At 39.1% G+C, this 24,132-nt stretch overlaps 2 protein-coding genes and 1 pseudogene across 4 annotated transcripts in view; all 3 read right to left on the reverse strand.

The window, feature by feature from the left end:
• LOC146475164 (tetratricopeptide repeat protein 28-like) overlaps positions 1 to 4,567 on the reverse strand; it is a 128,236-nt gene extending 123,669 nt beyond the window's left edge. The window contains exons 1-2 of one of the 2 annotated variants that reach the window (XM_085116108.1): positions 3,436 to 4,566; positions 915 to 2,872 (exon numbers count right to left, since the gene is read on the reverse strand). In XM_085116108.1, the coding sequence (XP_084972234.1) occupies positions 3,441 to 4,124 (684 nt within the window). In that variant the 5' untranslated portion in view covers positions 4,125 to 4,566 and the 3' untranslated portion in view covers positions 915 to 2,872; positions 3,436 to 3,440. Of the gene's footprint in view, positions 1 to 914; positions 2,873 to 3,435 lie in introns of those variants that run through there. The other variant, XM_085116109.1, reaches the window with a different exon arrangement.
• LOC146475165 (uncharacterized) overlaps positions 1 to 19,390 on the reverse strand; it is a 143,059-nt pseudogene extending 123,669 nt beyond the window's left edge. Inside the window, exons 1-2 of the transcript XR_014865989.1 lie at positions 19,049 to 19,390; positions 18,762 to 18,897 (exon numbers count right to left, since the gene is read on the reverse strand). The product of XR_014865989.1 is annotated as an uncharacterized LOC146475165 (transcript). The remainder of the gene's footprint in view (positions 1 to 18,761; positions 18,898 to 19,048) is intronic.
• Positions 915 to 24,132, reverse strand: part of LOC146475177 (uncharacterized) — a 275,844-nt gene continuing 252,626 nt past the window's right edge. Inside the window, exon 11 of the mRNA XM_085116121.1 lies at positions 915 to 2,872. The gene's annotated coding sequence lies outside the window, so the exon portion shown is untranslated. The remainder of the gene's footprint in view (positions 2,873 to 24,132) is intronic.

The following is a 24,132-nucleotide window of genomic DNA, read 5'->3' on the forward strand; positions in this document are numbered from 1 at the left end:
TACACGCGCCAGACTTCACTTCACGTGTAAACAAGCCAGCCCAGTGTTGGAACAGGTCACAGCACAAGAATTTGGCGTCTTCAAAGTTTTATTCTCTTCTTCACTCTAGGATTACAAGTGTCTTACCAGAATGAAATTATCTTCGAGTTGCCTTGTATTTATCTCAAAATGGAATGCTTTTAAAATTTCATTTTACAAGTTCAACTGTTAAACAAATATCTCTATTATGCAGAAACAAGATGAAATCAGCTGTTTGGGGTCCAGTGAATAAAATAATCTTCATTTAACTTGGTTTGTTTACTTATGCAAAAGTTTGTATTCTTCAAAACATCTTCGAGTCAGAATTTTAATAGGAAAATTTTAATTGTTAGATCAGAGTTTACGGATTGAACCTGAGCCGTCGAAAAAGATTTCAATTGAAGGTTATCATGGAAATGACCTAAATCTATTTGAAACTAATGAGTTGTTTATCAGACCCGACAGCTGAAGTCACTTGTTCAGTTCAAAAAAACAAATTGTTCGCAAAGATAGGTTGTCCAGCGTACGTCTGGCCATATACAAAGTTAAGTTTGTCAGGGAATACAGTAATTGTTTGATTGAGATAAACTTTACGACGCACTAAGATATTTTTATTAATTTACTGAACTCCCTTTACCAAAGGCAACTAGATATTTCTAGTTATCGGAAAAACTGAAATAATTGCTCAAATGTTTAATACAAATATGCAAGATACTGCTTCCGCGAACAAGGTTATTTACTTTTGATTTAGGCTTTCGATTCTTGTCCCTCATTGAATTTTCTTAAAACGAATGAGTTTGCCGCACACGAATCAAATATTCCGATAATATTTGTAAAACAAGAGTGTTTTTGATTGTTTCTCTTTGCAGACCTCGCTTCCAATAAATGCGGATAAATTACTTTTTGGTCAAACAGATAAGATAATATAAGTAAAATACGAGATCCCAAAGAAGAAACCCAAGTGTTTATTTTTGGTAGCTCTATTTGTAAAAGATGTTTGACCATCCGTCATTTCATCATGAAGGTTGATTAAAACCTTTTTTTTTAGCATTTAGCTGTGATTTGTAAATCGTTAGGTGAATTAGTTAAAAAACAAAAAATATTTTTTTGGGAACTCACAAGCAGTGCTTTAATTTGAGTTTCTAGCGCGCTCGGAAAAGTTTGTCATAAGAAAATAAGGACACTGTCATAGCAAAAATAATCATTATCGCTTTGGCAGTTCGGAACTCTGCTCTTCCTCGAAATCTCGCTTTCTTTCTTGGATAAATAGATTTTAACCTACACCGAACTTTACTCAAAATATACCTTGAACTAGTAACAACGCATTCCGCCGAAAAGTGAAAGAGGCTTACCCCATTGACTAGAGTAAACCTTTATCACCAGGTGTTTCAATCGACAAAGGAACATTAACCCCCTGTATACAGCTATTTCAACTAACGCTATCGGATTTTAAGGCCTCAAGATTACACGACAGGGCCAAAAAATAGTATGGGTAACTGTACGTCTTCTACTTTGGCTGTAACTTCGCAATTTTCATCGCCACAGAGAAATACCGTAAACATTTGCCACTGTGATTTATTTTCGGCAGGAATGAACCGTAGCCGAGTTAGGTAAATTTTTCAATAAATTACCAATATCACCTTGTGGTCTTGTCGCTTAAGCTTTTAGATAACGTTTACCGGAATAGCTGTACATGTGTATGAACACAATCTGCATGATAAGCTCTTGTATACATTTCATGAAAACTGCGTATATATCTACTATAGTTAATAATTATATTCTTAGAGCCGTTATTTTCTCTCATTCTAACTTAGGCCCTGAAGAAGACTAGTTTATTTATTTAGCTTCGCCTAACTAAAATACAGATACAGATCTATATGCATGAATACGTAAAAAAAATTATTAGGCAGGGAGACCACTACAGCCAAGCCTAGTCGTACTAGTTGAAATATTGTCTGATTAAAATTAAACTTCATGCAGCTTAGTGTCAGCCCTGCAAATTTGCTTGCCCTACAAAAGCTTTCTACTTGTTAGTGACCAAGTTCTTTTCTTTTCTTTTCTTTTTTCTTAACTTTTACTCAGTTGACCTTAGCCTACAAGAAACCTGGCTCGTTTAGCCTAGTTACGATCTACGGTACACCATTACTAGATCTCGTGATGAAAAAGGAACTTTCAAAAATACAACCATTTCAAATTGTAAAAGTTTTCAAACTTTTTAAGAGTATATATACCGAAAAATAGTTACAATAATTATAAACAAGAAGCACCATAATAGAGCATGCATTTGAAATGCAACTTTAGATATCGCAACATGTCACATGTTTATGTAATGTTTTCAATGTCAGCAAAACACTTAATTGACAGCAAATATCAATAAGTTTGACCAGGCCCATTCGCCATGTTTGATTTTCAGGTAAACCTCGGTACAATCATTACAAAAACAGAATTTCTTCCAAGTAACTTGATGGAATACACAGCGCAAATTTGAACGTTTTCTAGCCACAGATCGTTCCTGTGAAATCAACAGAAGGCTACCTGATTGATCACTTGGAGCAAGAATGGCCGGGCCCTTTTGTACTAAAATAGCTTGTCATAATTTGCCGTGTAACCCAAGTAGTTTAGCTAGCTACGCTTTCAATAGTTAACGAGTAAAATTTGCTTTACTTCTTGAAATTTTGGTCTTATGTGCTCTGGGAGAATAAGGATAAAACAGCAACAAAATTTCGAGAAAATAAATTATAATACTTGCTTATAAGAAAATACTACCTGACAAGGATGTGAAAATGATTCAGAATTATGGCTTCTTTACTACTCTTTAGCAGGTCATTTCTTGGTCAGATAACTCCTTGACGTTCTGCAAAATTGGAAAAAATAAATGGAAAACCTGTGAGATAATCTATTGAGAAACAAATTCTAGTGCTAACTTTATGACGTGCTGTGACATTTTAGATTTGATTCAATCCAGTAATATAATCAAATTGTTATTTCCTTCCAAAGAAATTCTGGCCGAGGAAAAAAGTGAAGAGAGAGATTCACTGAGAAACCGATTCCTAATTGAACAAATTGAGAAAACGAGGCGAGCAAAAGAATTTTTCTTGTTGACATCCTGGAAACGATTCTACGAGTGAATGAAAAAGTCTCTCTCAAAATTTGGACGTTTTCTTTCCATAGTTCGTCTAGAGCAAAGTAAGTTAAGAGGTTCCTAAAACCAATTCTGTGACCTCGGTAAAATCCACGCGCTCTGAGGAGCTTATTGTCGACCCTGATTTCGTATTCGAGAGAATAAGAAGTTTAAAAGAATTTGGAATCGAATAGCTAAAAACAGTTTCTTCGCGCCATTAGTCGTTTTATCCAGAAACATTTTACATACGAGAGACACATATAATTAGTTTAGAATTGTAAACAAAATTTACTTACCGTTTTTATTTCTTGCCATCAAATTCAAGCGTTACGTCATCACCAATCAGTAAAAACGGAGCCCAGTGTCTGATGGAAGAGAACTTCTTGGAGTCTCGCAAAGATTTCATAGCCTGATGAACGGCTAGACTGGTACTTTTTCCCTCTCTAAGCTGTTGATAGAAACTCTTCATGAACTCCAGGGTAGCTTCGTCATCAATTGCCCAGAGAGCCACTAAAACAGAACGAGCCCCAGCGCAAAGGAATGCCCTTGCCAAACCCACCACACCTTCAGACTTTAACACTTCCCCACGCCCACTATGACAGCAACTTAACACCACAAGGCTAGCTCGGAGGTGAACCGCTTGTACATCTGACATGCTCAGTATGAAATCCTTTTCTTCAGGGAATTCGGATGTCCAACCAGGATTTGGAGCCAAGGCAATTTGGCCAGTTTCCTTTTCCCCGTGAGCAGCAATGTGAACCAAACCAACTGAGGTCATTCGTTTCAACACCTCCGCTTTGGTCGCCTCTTTTCCGGTAAGTGGTGGAGTCTTGAGGATTCCTCCTATCATTTCTACTTCCTTTTTGGCGTATGGTAACGGTGATAAAGGTTCTCGAACTTTTTTGACGCATAGATCTCCCACCAACAACGCGCCAGACTTACTGTGGAAGTCCTTGGGTGAACTTGTAATTAGCTTTAAACTCATGAGCGAGGGAACGGTGCGAATCCTAAAATCTTCACTCAGTGCGGTCCACGGAGCCAAGCACAACGAACCATCTGGGACAATGACCAACTCGTCACCATGAAGCACATCTGCAATGGGGCTAATAATTACATCATACAATGGCTGTAACGCGTTGTTGGTACAGTATGCTGCTTCGCCTGATGCATTTTTTTTTCCTCTGGAAGGTGGGAGGTCACAAGTCAGCTCATCTATTGTACGATTTTCACATCTAACACCAACACCAGCTCCAATCTTTTCAAAAGCTGTCTCCAGTAAAGTACGGACTGGGTCGTCAAGCGCAGTCTGACCCTCTATTTTCCCTTGTCTAAATATCACTTCATTTCCCTTTCCAAGGACCCAGATGTTAATTCTGTTCTTCTCCGTTGCCAGAAAAACTGTTTGTGTGCATGACACCCTTGAGATATAGGTGATTGTGTCTCTAACGTCACATGACGAAGGCGACAATCCTGTCAAACCATATTGCATCATTAACATATCAGTCAAAACCTGTGCTCGTCCCCGCTCAGCAGCACACAAAGCCTCGTTGTTCTTTCCTATTTTTAACAGACACCTCCAAAGAGCAGTGTAAGACGTGTGGTAGAGTTCGCGAAAGCTTCTTTTCCATGAATCTTCAGAGTGAAGAAGAGCCCTTATGGTATCAAGAAGTGTCACGCTTGACCTGTAACTATCGACGGCCTCCCTGAAAACAGCCAAGCATTGGAAAACGCAACCTAAGGAATGATGTGAATCTGCTTCAGAAACTTTACTGCCCACTTCCTTGGCAATCTCTAAACCTTTCTGAATGTATTGTATGGCTTGTTGAAAGTCACCAAGAAATAGATAAGCTTTGCCGAGATTGCCATAGGCACGTCCTTCTTCTGCACGGTCACCTAGGTCTTTGGCAATCTGTAAATGTTTCTGCTGGTACTTTATGCCTTGTTGGAAGTCACCAAATGATTGGTAAGCATTGCCAAGATTGCCATAGGCAATCCCTTCTCTTGCACGGTCACCCAGGTCTTTGGCAATTTGTAAAGCTTTCGGATGGTACTGTATGGCTTGTTGGAAGTCACCAAGTGATTGATAAGCATTGCCGAGATTGCCATAGGCACGTCCTTCTCCTGCACGGTCACCCAGGTCTTTTGCAATTTTTAAATGTTTCTGATGGTACTGTATGGCTTGTTGGAAGTCACCAAGTGATTTAGAAGCATTGCCGAGATTGCCATAGGCACTTCCTTCTCCTGCACGGTCACCCAGGTCTTTGGCAATCTGTAAATGTTTCTGATAGTACTGTATGGCTTGTTGGAAGTCACCAAGTGATTGATAAGCATTGCCGAGATTGCCATAGGCACGTCCTTCTCCTCCACGGTCACCCAGGTCTTTGGCAATCTGTAAATGTTTCTGATAGTACTGTATGGCTTGTTGGAAGTCACCAAGTGATTGTTTAGCATTGCCGAGATTGCAATAGGCACGTCCTTCTCCTCCACGGTCACCCAGGTCTTTGGCAATCTGTAAATCTTTCTGATGGTACTGTATGGCTTGTTGAATGTCACCAAGTGATTGATAAGCTTTGCCGAGATTGGCATAGGCACCTCCTTCTCCTGCACGGTCACCCAGGTCTTTGGCAATCTGCAAATCTTTCTGATGGTACTGTACGGCTTGTTGGAAGTCACCAAGTAATTGATAAGCATAGCCGAGATTGCCATAAGCACGTCCTTCTCCTGCAGGGTCACCCAGCTCTTTGGCAATCTGTAAATGTTTCTGCCAGTACTTTATGGCTTGTTGGAAGTTACCAAGTGATTCATAAGCATTGCCAAGATTGCCATAGGCACGCCCTTCTCCTGTACGGTCACCCAGGTCTTTGGCAATCTGTAAGTGTTTTTGATGGTACTGTATGGCTTGTTGGAAGTCACCAAGTGATTGATAAGCATTCCCGAGATTGCCATAGGCACGTCCTTCTCCTGCACGGTCACCCAGGTCCTTTGCAATTTCTAAATAGTTCAGATGGTATTGTATTGCTTGTTGGAATTCGCCAAGTGATTGATGAGCATTGCCGAGATTGCCATAGGCACGTCCTTCTCCTGCACCGTCACCCAGGTCTTTGGCAATCTGTAAATCTTTCTCATGGTACTCTATGGCTTGTTGGAAGTCACCAAGTGATCGATAAGCATTGCCGAGATTGCCATAGGCACTTCCTTCTCCTGCACGGTCACCCAGGTCTTTTGCAATCTGTAAATAATTCTGATGGTACTGTATGGCTTGTTGGAAGTCACCAAGTGATTGATAAGCAATCCCGAGATTGCAATAGGCACGTCCTTTTCCTCCACGGTCACCCACGTCTTTGGAAATCTGTAAATGTTTCTGATGGTACTGTATGGCTTGTTGGAAGTCGCCAAGTGATTGATAAGCATAACCGAGATTGCCATAGGCACGTCGTTCTCCTACGCGGTCACCCAGGTCTTTGGAAATCTGCAAATGATTCTGATGGTACTGTATGGCTTGTTGGAAGTCACCAAGTGATTGATAAGCATTGCCGAGATTGCAATAGGCACGTCCTTTTCCTCCACGGTCACCCACGTCTTTGGAAATCTGTAAAGGTTTCTGATGGTACTGTATTGCTTGTAGGAAGTTACCAAGTGATTGATAAGCATTGCCGAGATTGCCATAGGCACCTCCCACTCCTGCACGCTCAGCCAGGTCTTTGGCAATCTGTAAATGTTTCTGATGGTACTGTATGGCTTGATGGAAGTCACCAAGTGATTGATAAGCATTGCCGAGATTGCCATAGGCATGTCCTTCTCCTGCCCGGTCACCCACGTCTTTGGCAATCTGTAAATCTTTCTTATGGTACTGTAAGGCTTGTTGGAAGTCACCAAGTGATTGATAAGCATTCCCGAGATTGCCATAGGCACGTCCTTCTTCTGCACGGTCACCTAGGTCTTTGGCAAACTGTAAATGTTTCTGCTGGTACTTTATGGCTTGTTGGAAGTCACCAAATGATTGATAAGCATTGCCAAGATTGCCATAGGCAATCCCTTCTCTTGCACGGTCACCCAGGTCTTTGGCAATTTGTAAAGCTTTCGGATGGTACTGTATGGCTTGTTGGAAGTCACCAAGTGATTGATAAGCATTGCCGAGATTGCCATAGGCACGTCCTTCTCCTGCACGGTCACCCAGGTCTTTTGCAATTTTTAAATGTTTCTGATGGTACTGTATGGCTTGTTGGAAGTCACCAAGTGATTTAGAAGCATTGCCAAGATTGCCATAGGCACTTCCTTCTCCTGCACGGTCACCCAGGTCTTTGGCAATCTGTAAATGCTTCTGATAGTACTGTATGGCTTGTTGGAAGTCACCAAGTGATTGATAAGCATTGCCGAGATTGCAATAGGCACGTCCTTCTCCTCCACGGTCACCCAGGTCTTTGGCAATCTGTAAATGTTTCTGATGGTACTGTGCGGCTTGTTGGAAGTTACCAAGTGATTGATAAGCATTGCCGAGATTGCCATAGGGACCTCCTTCTCCTGCACGGTCACCTAGGTCTTTAGCAATCTGTAAATCTTTCTGATGGTACTGTATGTCTTGTTAGAAGTCACCAAGTGATTGATAAGCATTGCCGAGATTGCTATAAGCGCCTCCTTCTCCTGCACGGTCACCCAGGTCTTTGGCAATCTGTAAATGTTTCTGATGGTACTGTATGGCTTGTTGGAGGTCACCAAGTAAATGATAAGCATTGCCGATATTGCCATAGACACTTCCTTCATCTCTCCGGTGGCCCAATTCCTGGGCAAGGTGAAGAACATTTTGGAGTAACTCTATAATGTTTTCATGTTGTTTGGCCATTTGTACGAATTGGGCCTGGCTCTGTGTTATTCCTTTTTCAAGGAGAAAGGAAAAGTTTAGAGCGTAAAAACTACGTGAAAATAAGTGGTGAAGGAATGTGCAAATTATTGGAGAATGGTGATTAAAGAGGCAAAGGCCCTGAATTAATAAAAGGCTCTTGTGAGCTAACTCGTGAATGCAGAAGTGAATAGTGGTAAACGTAAAGCGGTACAAGCATGAAACTACGATACAAGGATTCTTGAAAGCCATGTCGCATTGCTGAATTCGTTATGTATATGTATTAAATTAGACATGGTGTCTGATTCCTTCCCAAACGCAAAGTAACGCAAAGGTGCGTTTTTTTTGTGGTTTGCGTGGTTGCCAATCGACAAGAAAGCGTCCAGTTTTCCTTCCAAGAACCTCCGTATGTTTTTTTCTTGCGTCGCGTTGTTGCCGAATGAAACTTGATACATGTGGACGATTTTGGCTGCGTAGCACGTGACCTAATTCTTTCTGTTATTAGCGTGGTAATATTCTTTTCTACGTTCATACGACAGCTTTTGTCGCGTTTTATAACATGGGGAGAAGGTTTTAACCGTGCTAAAGTTGCTGTTTTAACTTTATCCAGGTGATCGTAAATATAGAAATACATCACGCGTTGCGATGCAAATTTTCAGTGTTTACATTTTTTTTTTCGATTCGATCTTATTGCTCAAACTGGACCCCGGCTTCTGTTTTGGCGAATTTCATCCACTAGTTTCGAGGACATGTGTTTGTTTACACAAGATTACACCGAGTTGTCACTTTTCATCAATGGAAATAGAAAAACCCACAAAAAGCTTTCCTAAATAAAGAATTTATCCAGATAGGTCTCTTTACAGGCCTAAGAAGCAAAAGCGTATAAGTCTTCGTCGCAAGGCGACTTGCGAGCGATTTCAAGTCAATTTTGAAGCGAATTTGTCGGATCAGGGTTTTCAAACATTTTGGAAAAACTGTTCGCGAATACGAAAATCCGATCCATTAGAATAGTATTTCAGTACGTACAAATTCACAATCAAACCTGTAATTATTTGTGTGTTGTATTCCTAGAAACACTGGAACATTACCAAGGAACTTAACGAATTAAAAGTTGATTTGAGATCATTTAGTCGCCATTGATTTTCGCTCTTGAAACTGTCAAGCACTCTTAGAAGTTCCTCTTTCGATTCACCATTTCCAAGAGGTGTGTTTCCCTTCCGAAAACGCAAAATTGGCTAATTTCGACAAGCGTTAGAGTGAAATTCCGCTACATTACGATCACTTATTCACTGCGCATGCCTGAAAGCTAACAACCCACCAACCAATTGAAAACCTCATCATCGCTTCAACTCGTTCATTGAGCAGGCGCGCATTCACGAGTTAAAAAGGAAAATGTAACAAAAATTGTTGAAGCAAAGAACGGTAAATATTAAGGTTAACCTTATAAAATCTCGACCTTTCGACGTCATCATGACCCATTACCAAGAGAAGGATAATTATACACATATTGCGAGAAGATCTTTTAAAGTAGATAGAATTAACATAACGTTACTTTTTACGTTCAGAAAGGTGTCTTCGCATTATTTGAATAATTATCACTCTCTTGATATTGGCGTCATGACGACGTCGAAACGTCGAGATTTTGTAAGTTTATCCTTGAAATTTACAGTTTAAATGTAAGAGAAGGCAGAATTGGACATCCGACGAGAAAATTCACAGGTGTGAGCATCGTTTACCTTGTTTCCTTTTTTCGACACCAGATGCTTTTGTGTTTATATTAAGGACGTGTGCATGTTTTAGGGAGCATAATTTTTTTAAAAAGAAATCATTTTAAGAAGTGACAGTTTCATCGAATCATGTCTATTATTTTAGATAAAGTTTATTGTAATTCTCAACGAGGTGGGTAAGGTAAGAGAAACAGCGGAAAGAAATGGGGCTAACAACAACAAATGATATCAGAACAGTAGTAACAGTCACTAAAAAATGTTTTTAAATGCAGAAGACTGACTCGCCTATGATAAGCAAGTGCGATGTTCAATGGGATGATAAAGGTCTTGTGGTTTTACTTGAGACTGAAGGTCTCAAGCAAAGAGATGTTATTTAGCCAGACCTCCCGATCAATTTTTCAGCTCACAGATCCGTGTTTCAATACTGCTGGTCAAAAAAGTCACGAAGACATTGCTGAGTGTTATGAAAGCAACAGCGTGGTATTGAAGAAAATACAAGTTCCAGTCGAATGATTTCGAGGGAGGTGGGGGGAGTAAAAATGAAACAAGATCGTCCAGGGTCGAGAAGAAGGGTTCTTGTTTGTGAACAGCAAGAGCATTTTGAAGATCTAAAATTTCCATCACTAGAAGCGAGTGTCGGTGGACCTCGCTGCTCTGAAGCATCAACGACCATCAAAGTGCAAATTATGAAGTGGTTCCTCTCCTAGCTGTAGAAGTAGACTTTAACTTAGACCACAAAGTGAAATTATTCAAAAAGCAACTTTTAAAGGAGTCAAACATTTACTCAGATTTAATAGTGTACGTTACGGGAAACATTCTATAAGGTACTTTGACCATATATATGGTCTAGATTAGACAGCAAAATCAAGGAAAAACTACCTTACATATGGCATATTAACCTTGTAGATCTTATAATTGTGGCTCCTTTCTTATTTGTAGTTCTTGACGTTTTTTTGTAATTTTACTTTTTAAATCTTACTTGTTATAAATTTTAGATTTTAGTTAATTATGAATTTACTTTTAACATGTATAAATTATTTTTTCCCTTTTTCCTAATTATTTTTAGTATCCCCAATTAGCTGTTTACAAACTAAAAATATCGGCACCTAATTAGAGTTGTTGTTGTAGTTGCTGGTGGTGATGTGGTTAACACAACAGAGCAGGGCTGCAAATCATACTATAACGGTATATCTGCGTCTTTACCAAATAGAAGATAATTTCCTATGTTCTATAAGAAAATGATGCACGCATAAGGTTTAGAAATACAGCGAGTACTGGGACTGCATTCTTCACGTGCACCATCATAGAAAAACCGTCTTCTATTAGGTTTAGAGTATGGCGCGAACTTAAAAGAAAAAAAAAAATTCATTCATTTCAGGAGCCACGCCAGAACACAAAATTTACAAAGATTACGTTTGAGTGCGAAGTAGACATTTAATCCACCATTGTGCCATCGTTTAACATTTATGAATGAATAGAGACCAAATTTTTGCTTTTCTTTTAAAATCTCTCGAAAGCTACTACGAGTTTGAAAAGACTATTTTTAGCTTGGCCCCACTTTTTAAGATGTCTTCAGATGATTCAGTCATGTTTGACTGTTTGGAAACAAAACCGTTTCGCTGCTATTTCGTTTTTATGAAAAAACGATTGTTCTCAGTGCTCAGGCTTCTTTCTTCTTTTCACGAAAGAAATATTTCCTTACCTCTTAATATTTGATAGGTCCAATTTTTTGCTAAATCACCTTAGACGCTGTAGAGCGTTTTAAAGGTGACCATGTTGGAAGTACAAAACAATAAAAATATATTTGTACTAAAATAAATTTATTTCCTAAAGGAAAATCAAGTTGTCTTACTATTCCAATATGGCCGCGTGAAAGAGTGCTGTTGACTGTTTGAGTCTTTAATCAATAGCTAACGGTAGTTCAACTGACTAGCTAATACAAAAAACCTAAGTACTATGTTCACGGTACAAAACCGCTGACAACACACAAGGAATCACAACTATGTAATGTCATCTACATATCGTAACATTGACAGAATGCTGGATAAGCTGTACCACTCTTATTCATGAACACCGAGGCTGCGAAGTTGAAGATGAAGACACTTTGGATAGCCGAAAATAATCGACAAACCAGCAAAAAATGCCGTAATTTGCCTGCAGCGCACTAACAAAATTAGCTTTTCTGACTTTCTCAAGTCCTATTTAACGTTTAGAACACCAGGAATTTGAAGAGGAATGCTGTATCTACCGAATTGTAGCCAAAAATATGATTTTTTGCAACGTTTAGGAACTATCCCTTTACATTCGAAAATTAAGAACAGACTTTTTTAGTGGGGAACATGTGGCCGGCACGAAGGCTTAAAATATGAACTATCCATTAGAGATTTGAAATTCTGAGTTAAAAGTGCGTTCAAATATGGCGCGTCTTTGCTTAGTGAGCCCTTGTTTGAAGCACACGACCGCATAACAATGATTGTCAGGAAATTACGATGCCTATTTAGAAAATCACGCAGTCGTTAAATACTAATAATTGATCAATGATTGATTGCAACATCATCCAACATTGTTGGACGATGTTGCACAGTGTTGAGCGAGATAGCCAAACGAATGTAACATGTCTGATGCAACACTTGGGCTAATGTAAACATAGTATCAACAAAACGAAAGTAACGAAAACAAGGATAAAATATAACTATAGCTGTCACTCACTTCCAGTGACTGGCTCAGCAGGGAATACTCCTGCTTCTCCTGCACCAGGGAACCCAGCACCTCCAGGGAATCCCTTTACATCCCCAGGGAAGCTACTGACGTCCTTTTCCTGTAAAGTCGAAGCAAATGAAGAGTGGCCTTGGTCTAATACTGAATCATAGAATGACAAGGGTATGGGTTTATCCTTTTGCTTAAAGTTTGTAGGAACGAGAAAGGCGTTTAAAATAATGTGTTTAAAATAAAATCGAAGGAAAGAAGGAACAAAGGAATGACTGAATGAAGGAAGGAAGGAAGGAAGGAAGGAAGGAAGGAAGGAAGGAAGGAAGGAAAAAAGGAAGGAAGGAAGGAAGGAAGGAAGGAAGGAAGGAAGGAAAGAACGAGCGAACGAACGAAAGAACGAACGAACGAAAGAACGAACGAACGAACGAACGAAAGAATGAATGAATGAATGAATGAAAGAATGAATGAGAATGAATGAATGAATGAATGAATGAATGAAAGAATGAATGAGAATGAATGAATGAATGAATGAATGAATGAATGAATGAATGAACGAATGAATGAATGAATGAATGAATGAATGAATGAATGAATGAATGAATGAATGAATGAATGAATGAATGAATGAATGAATGAAGGAAGGAAGGAATGAATGAATAAAAAACTGATTATTTCGGTGGCCATTCTCTCTTTTTCTACTCTCTTTCCCAGATCTCACTGCAGGTTTGGAAATCTGTCCTTTCCTCCTGAACGTGGGAAATTTGGGTAAAAATTACTCTGTTTCCTGATCGAATTGTAATTTTGAATTTTGGATTTTATGGAGAGACGAAAACCGGAGCTGACAGCTCTCGCCAAAACATCATTCTTAATGATTCAGATATGAAAACAGGTATGGATATTTATATGTATATTTAAAGAGCCTGGGCTGAAAACTGGTTTGAAAAATAGAATTGACATTTTTTAATCCTTTCTTGATAGTCAAAACCTACGAACTCAAACTTTCCTAAATTTAAATACCTGTTGTTTATTGATGGATTTTTGCAAATCCAGTAAAGCTTTGTTTTGCTTGTTGATCTGTTTTTACCGCAAAGTTAAGAAAAATCGGTAAACAAACCAAATAAAACAAGGTGACCAAGCCGTAATTGTCAGTAATACGAAAAGATCTTGAATTAATTTTTGAGGTACAATTGTCTTTGACTGATTTGCCTAGAGTATCTTAAGTTGCCTAGAAAATCTTCAGTTGTACTTTCGGTGGTATTTACTGCGAGGAATTAAAGGATACTGCCAATCCCCTGTCACACCATTTGATGGCTTCTTCACGTCGACCCAGTTTTTCACAAGCACTTGCCCCTACAAAATATTAAAGTTTTTACAAAAATTAAACTCCCAAACGTTAACTGTACATGTCTTATTTAATTGGTCACGTAATCAAAGTAGGTTTCAAATTGATCGGCGCATTACTGGGAAGCTCAAAGCCTAGGATCGAGAGCAGAATCCCTTTCCAACTTTTGTTTCACCCATTGCAAGAAGGGGTCTTTTCGTGCAGAAAGAAACGTTAAAGTACGTCTCAAGTCGCAATTCGTTTGAGAGGATCGTTGTATTGGGAGACTTCTTTAACAGGTACCGACAAATTTTAGAAAATAGGGAATAGAAGTCACTACTTTTGGAACATTGCGGCAGTTAATTGTGTTTTATTAGAAAGCTTTGCGTTGGTTTGCCTTTTCAACTGAAGATTAAAAAGGCACTATCACTGACTAGACCTATCGGTGATTCAGAGGCTTTCCTGATCAACGACTGCATTCCATCGTCTGGTGGATCAAGTGAGTGTTGAAGTTGAGTTTTTGATCGTTGCCTCTTTTCCTTGACACTGGCTGTTCTCCTGTCCTCAACGGATAGGGTTCAATTCATTGCTTGATCTGCTGTCTCTTAGTATTATGATCTGCAGCCAGGGAAGTGACAAATGTTGGAGAGTGAATGAAAGAGATTTCTTTTGTGACTCTTTGCTCCCCTGTCAAGCTTACAGGAAGAGAGTTGAAGAGATTCCCCATACTCACAACATGAAGAATCCAGCTTAACTCAGTGTACCTGATGAAACAGTTGTCCGCGATGCAAGTGATCTCTGTAGACTGCATTACCTTGATAAACTCACTTGTTAAACAGCACTGACTGGAATCCGAACCTGTGTAAACTAAGCCCTTTGAGCTGTAAAGATCTATGCGCAAAGGACTGGTCACCTGCATTTATCTGACCAGATAATACTTCTCACCTCTTGCGATGGCTTTAATGTAGGTTGGTTGCAATTCAATGGCAGCTTTGGCATCATCTATTGTCTCTTGGTATTTTCCTTAAAACAAGAAATAGAGGTTTCATAAGCGAGTGTGGTTGAATCAACGTAAGCGACCGTTTCTTTCTTTCTTTGGTGCCCTGGGATAACTGTAACTTCAAAACGAACACCGAGCTGGGACTTGGAACGAGTACTGTGATTATGGGAAAAACTAAAAATGAACAAGCTGGCGGTTTTGTTTTTGTACTCAAGCAGGATTTTTAACAGGAGAAATTGCGACGAAAACCACTTACCTTGATAGAAATTTGCTGTTGCTCTGTTGCTGTACAGTTTGGCATTCAGTTCGTTATCTTTGCATTTCACGTTTATTCCTTCAGTGTAGAAGATCACAGCATTGTAATAGTCTCGTTTACGGTAGCTCTCATTACCATCTTCCTTGTAAACCTCCACTATCGCTAATTAAAACAAAACAAGAGCCCATTACCCGGAGCGTACAACTTTCATACCGAGTCTGTGAAACGGCGTTTTCACAAGTAGAGTTATTTTTAAACTAGCCTTTCCCGCGAATTAGTTTTGGGTAACCAATCACAAGCGATTGCGTAAGAGACTGTTAATACGTAACTAGAATGACTTGTCCACATGTTGACGGGCCAACGCGACTCCTGCAGTTCGCAAATAGATTTGTAATAAAGCCTTCAACGGTACCTTAGCTCTGCTTAATGATGTTTATCTTGATTATAAAGGGAAAAACTCAAATATACTGAATGGAGGTTTTCTGAGCCATTAGGAGAAGTTTTTCATATGCCATTGGGTATGCTAGCTCTGTGGCATTTGTTTAGGTTTACCGGCTCGGACTAACTGCAAGATATCAGACAGCGCATTAATAAATGCTATGAAGACATGGGATCCGTGGATTTCGTAACTCGTGATTTCATGCTTATCTGCAGTGAGATTGCAGGATGTTCGTTTATCACGTATGTAAGAGTCCAATAAATCGGCGTCTTTAGGAGACAGTGCTAAATATATGTCTTCTATGAAGACATAGGATCCGTGGAATTCGTTACTCGTGATTTCATGCTCCTGCTATTTATTTACATTGAGATTGCAGGGTGTTCGTTTATCACGTATATGAGTAGACTGCAAGCAGTCCCTTTCTGGATAGTCGAGAGGTCGCGCGAAATAGCGGAGCGCGAAAAAAACTAGAGCGAACGAGCGGAAGGGGGCTATGTGAGCTATGAGCACACCATCTCGACTAACCAGAAAGGGACTGCTTGCAGTCTAGTATATGAGAGTCTAATAGCTCCACGTCTTTACAAAGTTGATCATTGTTGTCTCTCGCTTTCGAGAGGTTTGGCCTCTTGCAGTTTTTCTTTTCAGCTCCGTTGCCCCCTGACTGAAAGACAAGTATTATGTTCTATCTCCATTGTTTTGTGGGTAAGCTCGCATCCGGTAGATATTAAAAGCTAAGACAGTCGGTAACTGTCATGGGAGTCTCTAAGATGCTTCAGCGATTTCTTCTAACAAGTGTTTAGTGTGTTTTTGCAAAACATTCTGGCAATCTGAATGTTCCGCTTGTGATTTCACCGGCGGTGTTCGTAAATCGGACTATCCAGTCGCCACTCGCCGTCCGGAAAAATTATAAGGCGAACAGCCTGAGCCAGTACTAGAATCGAACATAAGGTTCTTCGAGTGGTAATGAAAAGAGCCAACCTCGGTTCATTTGTCGCGGTCCTTGTTCCACAAGAGATTCAGTGAAGGGGGACAAATGTGACACGAGAGATCGCACCTCGCAAAAATAACCCGCACTGCTTACAACTTGACTCCATTCCCGCAGCCGTTCATCTCCTTCCATAATTTTCTTCAGTGAAGATTCCTTCGATGCCGCCTGCAGAAATTTTAGTTCTTGTCTGAGCTCTGGGCTTCGTCGTAAGCCCGGGGGGGGGGGGGGGGGGTACTTGGGTTCAGTTTTGCTGGGTATGTGCCGCTGGCCTCTCAGGGCCCCTGCCCCATTATAGTCTATTTTGTGGCCAGTTATAGACCCCATCTTAGTCACTTTTTGGGAAAATGTAATTTTCGCGATCCCAACTAAGTCACTTTCTATTTATGCATCTACCTTCAAGAACGGAATGTAATGCGAGGTGATTGTTACATTTAATAAACAACAACTTTCTGAACTTTTTAACCGAGACCATTTTGAATCCCTACTTAATAGAATTTTCTTACCCCAAAAATCCGAAAATGTGCGACCCCATTCTAGTAGCTCTATTGAAAATGCAACCCCATTCTAGTCAATCCAGTCGTGAAAATGCGACCCCATCCAGCGGCACATCCCCATTAGCCTCTTATAAGGAAGTAACCTCCCCGGGGTCGTAAGGCTTTCTTTTCTGAAGCGCTTTTGTCGACTAAAGAATTGTTGTGACCTTCCGGACCTTCAGGGGTTAATTTGTGTTAAAAGGATTTTCTACATCCTGATCGGACGTCTTCATTGTTTTTCAATACTATTTAAGGCCTATTTGACCATTGTGAAAACCGTCAGAGCAATATATCGAAGGGCCCAGAGACTCGCGTATATTCGCACTCAGAGATAAGCTTATGCAAAGGTGGGCCGCAACTTCACATGTTAAAAGTGAAAATAAAACGCATGGTATTGTGGGAAGGGCATCTGATGGAAGGGTGGATTGGAATGATGGAAAACGACAAGCGGAGAACGGAATAAAGTACCAAAAAAATCGTAGCTTCGCCGCCATTTTTATTAATCAGATTTGTTTCGATGCGGACGTCACCGGAAACAAAACGATCCAGTTGATGATAACTTGGTTTGCAAAGGAGAAGCTTTGTTAATCTCCACAATCGCTAATTAAAACGAAACGATCCAGTTGATGAAGAAAACTTGGTTTGTAAAGGAGACACTTTGCTAACGTCATGGTTTACATTTTGCCTCAATAGCATATATATCTCGTTATCAAACAACAAGCTACCGGCACAAATAGACACCTACATAAATTAACAAATACCACGCCACTCTTGGCAATCAGTGTAAATATTAGTGTTACAAGTTGAATATTCTGAGAGATTAAAGTTTTACAAAAAAGGAAAGAATTTATCGCTACGAGGCAAGGGCTGCCACCCAGCTATACATTCTTTGTAAAATCTTGATACTTTTAACGCTTGTTCCCAAAAAGTAATAATATGCACACTTCCGGAAAATACTAAATTTGCAAAGCTCTTCTGATTAAAAAAGAGGATTTATCTGTGGCTAGTCTTGTCGTTTATGCTAATGTTTGCTAATGAGGCTATACTAGGACAAAGCAGAAAAATATTATCATCGTCTTTAAATTATTAAGTCAGTAAGGCCAGTGAGACATTATATCACTAACTGGTTGCATATAGTACGGTATACCATTATCAAAACCCTCCGTAATAAACCCAATTCCTCCTATTAACTAGAGCAGGTAATTCCTCAATTCTCTCAAGGATAATCGATAATCGAAAAAGTCGCCTCTTGCGAGGAGACGCGCAGGGCGCATCTGCTTTCGTGTATTCTCGCGGCATCGGGAGTTTTTCGCTTGCGCTCGCGTATTTTGGTCGCTCTCCTAACCCTGGTCTGAGAAATAAAACACATAATACGAAGAGTTTCGTCATGAGTGGGCTTTAATTAGCTTTAATTACTTTTCAATCTTTAGTTCAAAAGCGTACAATTACTTCTACGCTTGTAGAACGATTCACACTGCAGTGACTTAGTTACGCTGACAAACTAACACGCTATAACGGGAGTTCGGGACAAAACGTTCACAATGTTACATAACTAAAAATAGTTGAAAAGAAATTAATTAACTGGACCTGAAGATAAAAAACCAACACAAGGCACGTTTAGTTTTCATATTCTACTGTGCTTAGCACGTTTTACTGCTGTTGTCAGTTACTCTATTTTGAACTTGGCTCATTAGTTCGAAATAAATAATTTTGCACTTTTAGATCTATAAAAAAAACTTTTTCCTCGGGTCAACAAAGGCTAAAAAAATCTTTTCACTTTCTAGTTGCATGGCAAACATTTTGTTTTCTTACCCCTTAAAGTGTCATTGTCAAAACCAAGTTTTCCTTCTTCAGGATCAGGTGGTGTGACGTCACTCTCATTTTTGGCTTCCTCTGCACTCCCCGCCAGGAATGACGGGAAAATGGCAAACGTAACTCAGTCTAAGTTCTCCCTAAGATAAAAAACAACTGTAAGTCATTCTGTGATCATTACTTTTAATATCACAAAGGATTATTTTATTCAAAGAACTTTCATCACAGTTGATGTTTCTTGGTGTAACTCACTCTCATTATCAGAATTCAAAATTTGTCTTCCTTACTTAGTCGTCCTTCTTCTTTTAATTCTTAAATCATTCGGCAAGGAGACTTCACTCTCTCTGAAAATGCTTACTGTGGGAACCAAATACTGTTTACCAAAATAAATCTAGACTGTCAAATAAATAAAAATCTTGTTTAACTCTGTGCCAATTTATAGTACCAACAATTCTAACAATAGAACAAGAAAAATATAGATGATAAGCATGGGTAATATATATTCAGACAACTAGATTGATAATGACAAGAAGAGTTGCTATGGCTCTTTGTCCTGCTACAACAAAGCCAAAGAAATTTATGACCATCTGTAAAAGTTTACAATTTGTGATCCCTAGACCCAAGCACGCATATAAGGGGACTCCTTATGGCCTGTTTACATGAAGGGAAGATAATTGTACCAGGCAGATAATCCAACTTAGTGCCACATGTCTGCCACATGTTTTCTACATCTGTTATACCAGGAAGATCAAAGTTCAATCCTATGCTTAGCCATGTAGGACACCTCTAGCAGGTTACAAAGATCACCCTAGGTCACCTTAGTAAGACTAAAAGATGGTCAACTATTGCACCACTTCAAGCTAGGATAAATCACCTAGCCCGGGGCATTTTTTTAGTTTTTCTTTTTTTCCTGACTTCCAAAGTCGAAATCTGAAGTTAACACCGCAACAGACTGGTCACTCCTCATCCTCTCCTCCAGAACATAATTTTATAGTTTGTAAGGAGTTGTTCAGCAAACAGAATATGGGACGCCACAACATAAGTTTAAGTATTGCCTGTCCCTGAGAGGCTCGTTACATTAATTCAAACCAGTTTGACTTTATTTTACCACGGGTTGGTGAGGCTACATTGGGGGCTCTCGCCTAAAATTTGGGAAAAAAAGCCTTTCTTTCCCGTCAGTTTTTACGAAGGGCGGCCATTTTGAAACTGTTCGGAACTCGACGCGTGTCGGAAATTCCCGAGGATTTCCGAAACTTACAACTTGGTCCCATTCCTTATGGCAGTCGATCGAGCCTAAATTATTCAAAATGACTGCCGCTAGCGGAACAGACACGAACTGTACTTTGATATTTTAATCTTAGATAGGCCAGAATATAACTAAAATCACTGTATAGTTTTTTCGGTGAAATATCCTTTTATTATAAGAAAAATGCACATAACGAAAATCGGTTAAAATCGTTATTTAAGGCGCTAAATTATTACACGGGTAAAAAGAGCCTGCAAAAACAAATCATTCTACCGCCTTTAAAAAAAACTCAAATCTTTTCTTACAATCTCTAAATATCTGTTGGAATGATTTGGGGAAATATTGCGTCGTTCTGTGTATGCGCCTGTTCGTAAAAATCAAACATATCGCGGCAAGGGTGGAAAATTCGATTTCTTTCATATTACTAATTTTAGATAGGCTAGGACATAATAAAATAAAAGTATAGTTTTTGTCGAGCCACTGAAGTATGCGTCTACTGAAACCCTTATGACTTGTATGTAAAACCTGACACTAATATGTTTAGTGTTTTGTTCTGGAGCTAACTTTCTCAGGGACTGTTCTTTAATCTAACAAGTTGTTGGAGTCAAAAAGTACGTTAAGACTTAATAAACAAGAGAACCCATATCAGACATTCCTGCTGAGGGTTGGCTGGCAAATTGACAATTTTCAATCATTAATGTCTTCCCTAAATTACTTTCACTTTCTGATTTGCAAGAGCACTGTACTTCGTGGGGTATAAATGTAGCTAAAGATTTACTGAAAATAACGAACCTATTAAATAGTAACTGTAGAAAATTCAATTCCATAGCTAACACGGAAAGATGTGTAGAGTAATGCGGCAGGGGGTGCACAACACACCTTGGAGTCAAAAATTTATCTTACTTACAAATACCTATACACTGATGACATGCTTCGACAAAACTTAAAACTCTTTTTAATAGCGTCACTGGAAAATAAAGCTTCAATCAGATATAAACCAAGTCATGAATGGTTGATTGTGCAAACGAATTAACTCAGTTGTTGCCGCAAAATTCCCGCCCAGAGCTGATATTAAGCCCTTAGTGGTATAACATATTGAGAAGAGGTTTACTAGATGCATGTTTAAAAGAGATGGTAGATTAGTAAAGGAGAGGATCGGACTTTATTTCAACTAAATTGTTTCTCAAGACTAAATGCTTTGCGAAGCACAAACGTTAAACCAACAAAGCGTGACATACAAGAAGCAGCAAGAAAAACCTCTTAGGTATGCGTCATTTTTGTTAACACTGTATGTAAAACCTAACAAGCGCTTAACAACCTTAACCGGTTTCTCACGCACGCTTCAGTTCAGTTCCTGAGAATGTTATTGAAGCTAGCAAGTTACCGGAGTTAGTACTGTCATTTTGAACCTCAATAAGACTTGTATTCATGCCGAGGGCTAGTTACCAAGTTTAGAATTTTTGAATAAGTTTAAATGTTAATTAGTTTCAGTTTCTAGTGCGCAAGAACTAATGAATGCACTTCTTGACGTATTTTAACCTCTGCCTTAATTGAAAATAACTACCCTGCAACCCACAAAATTTTACAAATAGAAATTTAGCTTAATACAGGGGCCATAATCAGGGATTAATAATCATGATTATGGCTCCTGGATTAATACTGAGTAATTCCTAGTTTATACAATTATCAACATTAATTTGCTGTTGAAGAAACACCTGACTGCATCGCTGGAATGGGTTTTACTTCATGCTTAGTAAGCATCTCTTAGCTTTGATGTTGATTCATCAATAAATAACAATTCACTTAATGATTCTGTTGTGAAAACACACCTTTTAGCTCTGGCGTAGGCCTCTTATAAGAAGTAAAGATCCTACAAACAAAAACCAGACAAACAAAGTTGCCATTAGCCTAATTCGGTCACATTCACATGCTGCTAAAGCAACTTAAGAGCACTCGGATTTTTTTTTTCGAGTATGCCTGTGTCACTTTCTGGAATAATACATCATTCTCATGTTGTTGTTTAGTTCGGCAGCCATTAAGTGCAACTATTAACTATTATTGACGACTTAACACAGTTCTTTGTTGTCAGTCTACGAGTCGTAAGATGACGATGTAATGTAATTCCATTGAGCACTTAAACCTTAAAACAGTTAAAGGAACGATCCTGGACTCCGCAGTATCGTTGGTTCAATTGTACGCGAGAATACGGAGGCAAGTATAACTATTACGATTCTTAAACGATGAACATCAAGTAATAGGAGCCATGATCCATTCAACGTCTTTTTCAACATAATTAATAGTGATTGGAAGCGATTTTTCCATCGTTTAGGTTGCTTAAGGTACGCCAATTGAGTATTCATGATCATCATTTTCGTATCCAAATAAGACTTGCGAGGAAATAACAAACCATATACATATCAATGCCTACCAACAAAACACAATCGATGTACCACTACACCCTTCTTAATTACATAACTCGACTACGCTAATAGCGTTAATTTACCACTTATCATTCACCACTCATTAAAAACCCTTTTAGGAAAGAAGTAGCAAAGTAATTTGCAATACACCAAGGATACTAGCTTCTGGAATACTGAAGCGAAATGTCGTTTCTAAGTACATGAACAATTGCGGAATTGTCATATCATCCACTAATCATATCGGCAGAAGTTGCATATAATTGAGAACTTTTATTCGGTGGCAAATGAAGTTTAAATTACTTATAATCTCCCTCATGAAGATTATTTAGAATTCGTAGCCCGTATCAAAACAAACGACTGAGTTCAATCAGATATAAACCGCAGGTCATGAATGGCTGATTCTGCATGCTGATGACTGTGCCAACTGCCGTTAAGAAATTCCTAGAGTTGATATTAAGCCATAAGTGCTATCACACATAAACGAGAGGTTCACTGAATGAATTGTTCACTGAGATTGTAGACCAATGATCGGTTTTATCAGAGCGAATTGTTTCTCAAGACTTTATTGCTTCAAGCAGCCAAACCGTGAAACTATGAAAGCATGACACAAGATATACTGTAGCATGTCGAGCCACTGAAGAATGCATCTTGTAAAACCTGTATGACTTTTATGTAAAACCTGACACTAATATGCTTAGCATTTTGTTCAGGAGCTAACTTTCTTAGAGAATGTTCTTCAAGCTACCAAGTAGTTGGAGTTATTAGTTCAATTTTAAAAGGTCCGTAAGACTTAATAAACAAGAGAACCCTACCAGACATTCCTGCTCTGTCAGGGTTGGCTGGCAAATCGACAATTTTTAATCATTAATGTCTTCTCTAAATTACTTTCACTTTCTGATCTGCAAGAACACGTCCGCACTTCGAAGGGTATAAATGTAGCCAAAGATTTACTGAAAATAACGAACCTAGTAAATTCAATTCCATAGCTAGCACGGAAAGATGCGTGGAGTAATGTGGCAGTAGGTGTACAACACACTGTGGAGTCAAACATTCATCATACTTACAAATAAAATACCCACACACTGATGACGTATGATGGAGACATGTTTGGGAAAAATAAAATTGTGAATAGAGTCACTGGAATATGAAGCTTCAATCGAATATAAACCAGGTCATGAATGGCTGATTGTGTAAACGACTGATCTAAGCTGTTGCCACAAAATTTCCGCCCAGAGCTGCACTAAGCCATAAGTGGAAAAACACATTAACGAGAGGTTTACTGGATGCATGGTTTAAAGAGATGGTAGATCATTGAAGGAGATGATCGGATTTTATGTCGGCTAAACTGTTTCTCAGACTTGCTCTAAGCAGCACTAACGTCAAACCAACAAAGCGTGACATACAAAAAGCAGCAAATAAACCCCTTAGGTATGCGTCATTATTGTAAACACTGTATGTGGAACCTGACATGAACTTATCGTTTCTTATGCTGGCTTGTTTCCTAAGACTGTTATTGAAATTACCAAGTTGTCGGAGTTATTACTTTCATTTTGAAATTCACACTGACTTGTATTCATGCCGAGGGCTAGTTGCCAAGTTTAGAATTTTTGAATAACTTAAAACAGTAATTGGTTTCAGTTTCTAGTGTTCAAGAATTAAGAACAATGCACTTCGTGACGTATTTTAGCCTCTGCCTTATTGAAAA

The sequence above is a fragment of the Pavona decussata genome, unplaced genomic scaffold (assembly GCF_977016875.1).
Source record: "Pavona decussata unplaced genomic scaffold, jaPavDecu1.1 SCAFFOLD_85, whole genome shotgun sequence".
NCBI lineage: Eukaryota > Metazoa > Cnidaria > Anthozoa > Scleractinia > Agariciidae > Pavona > Pavona decussata.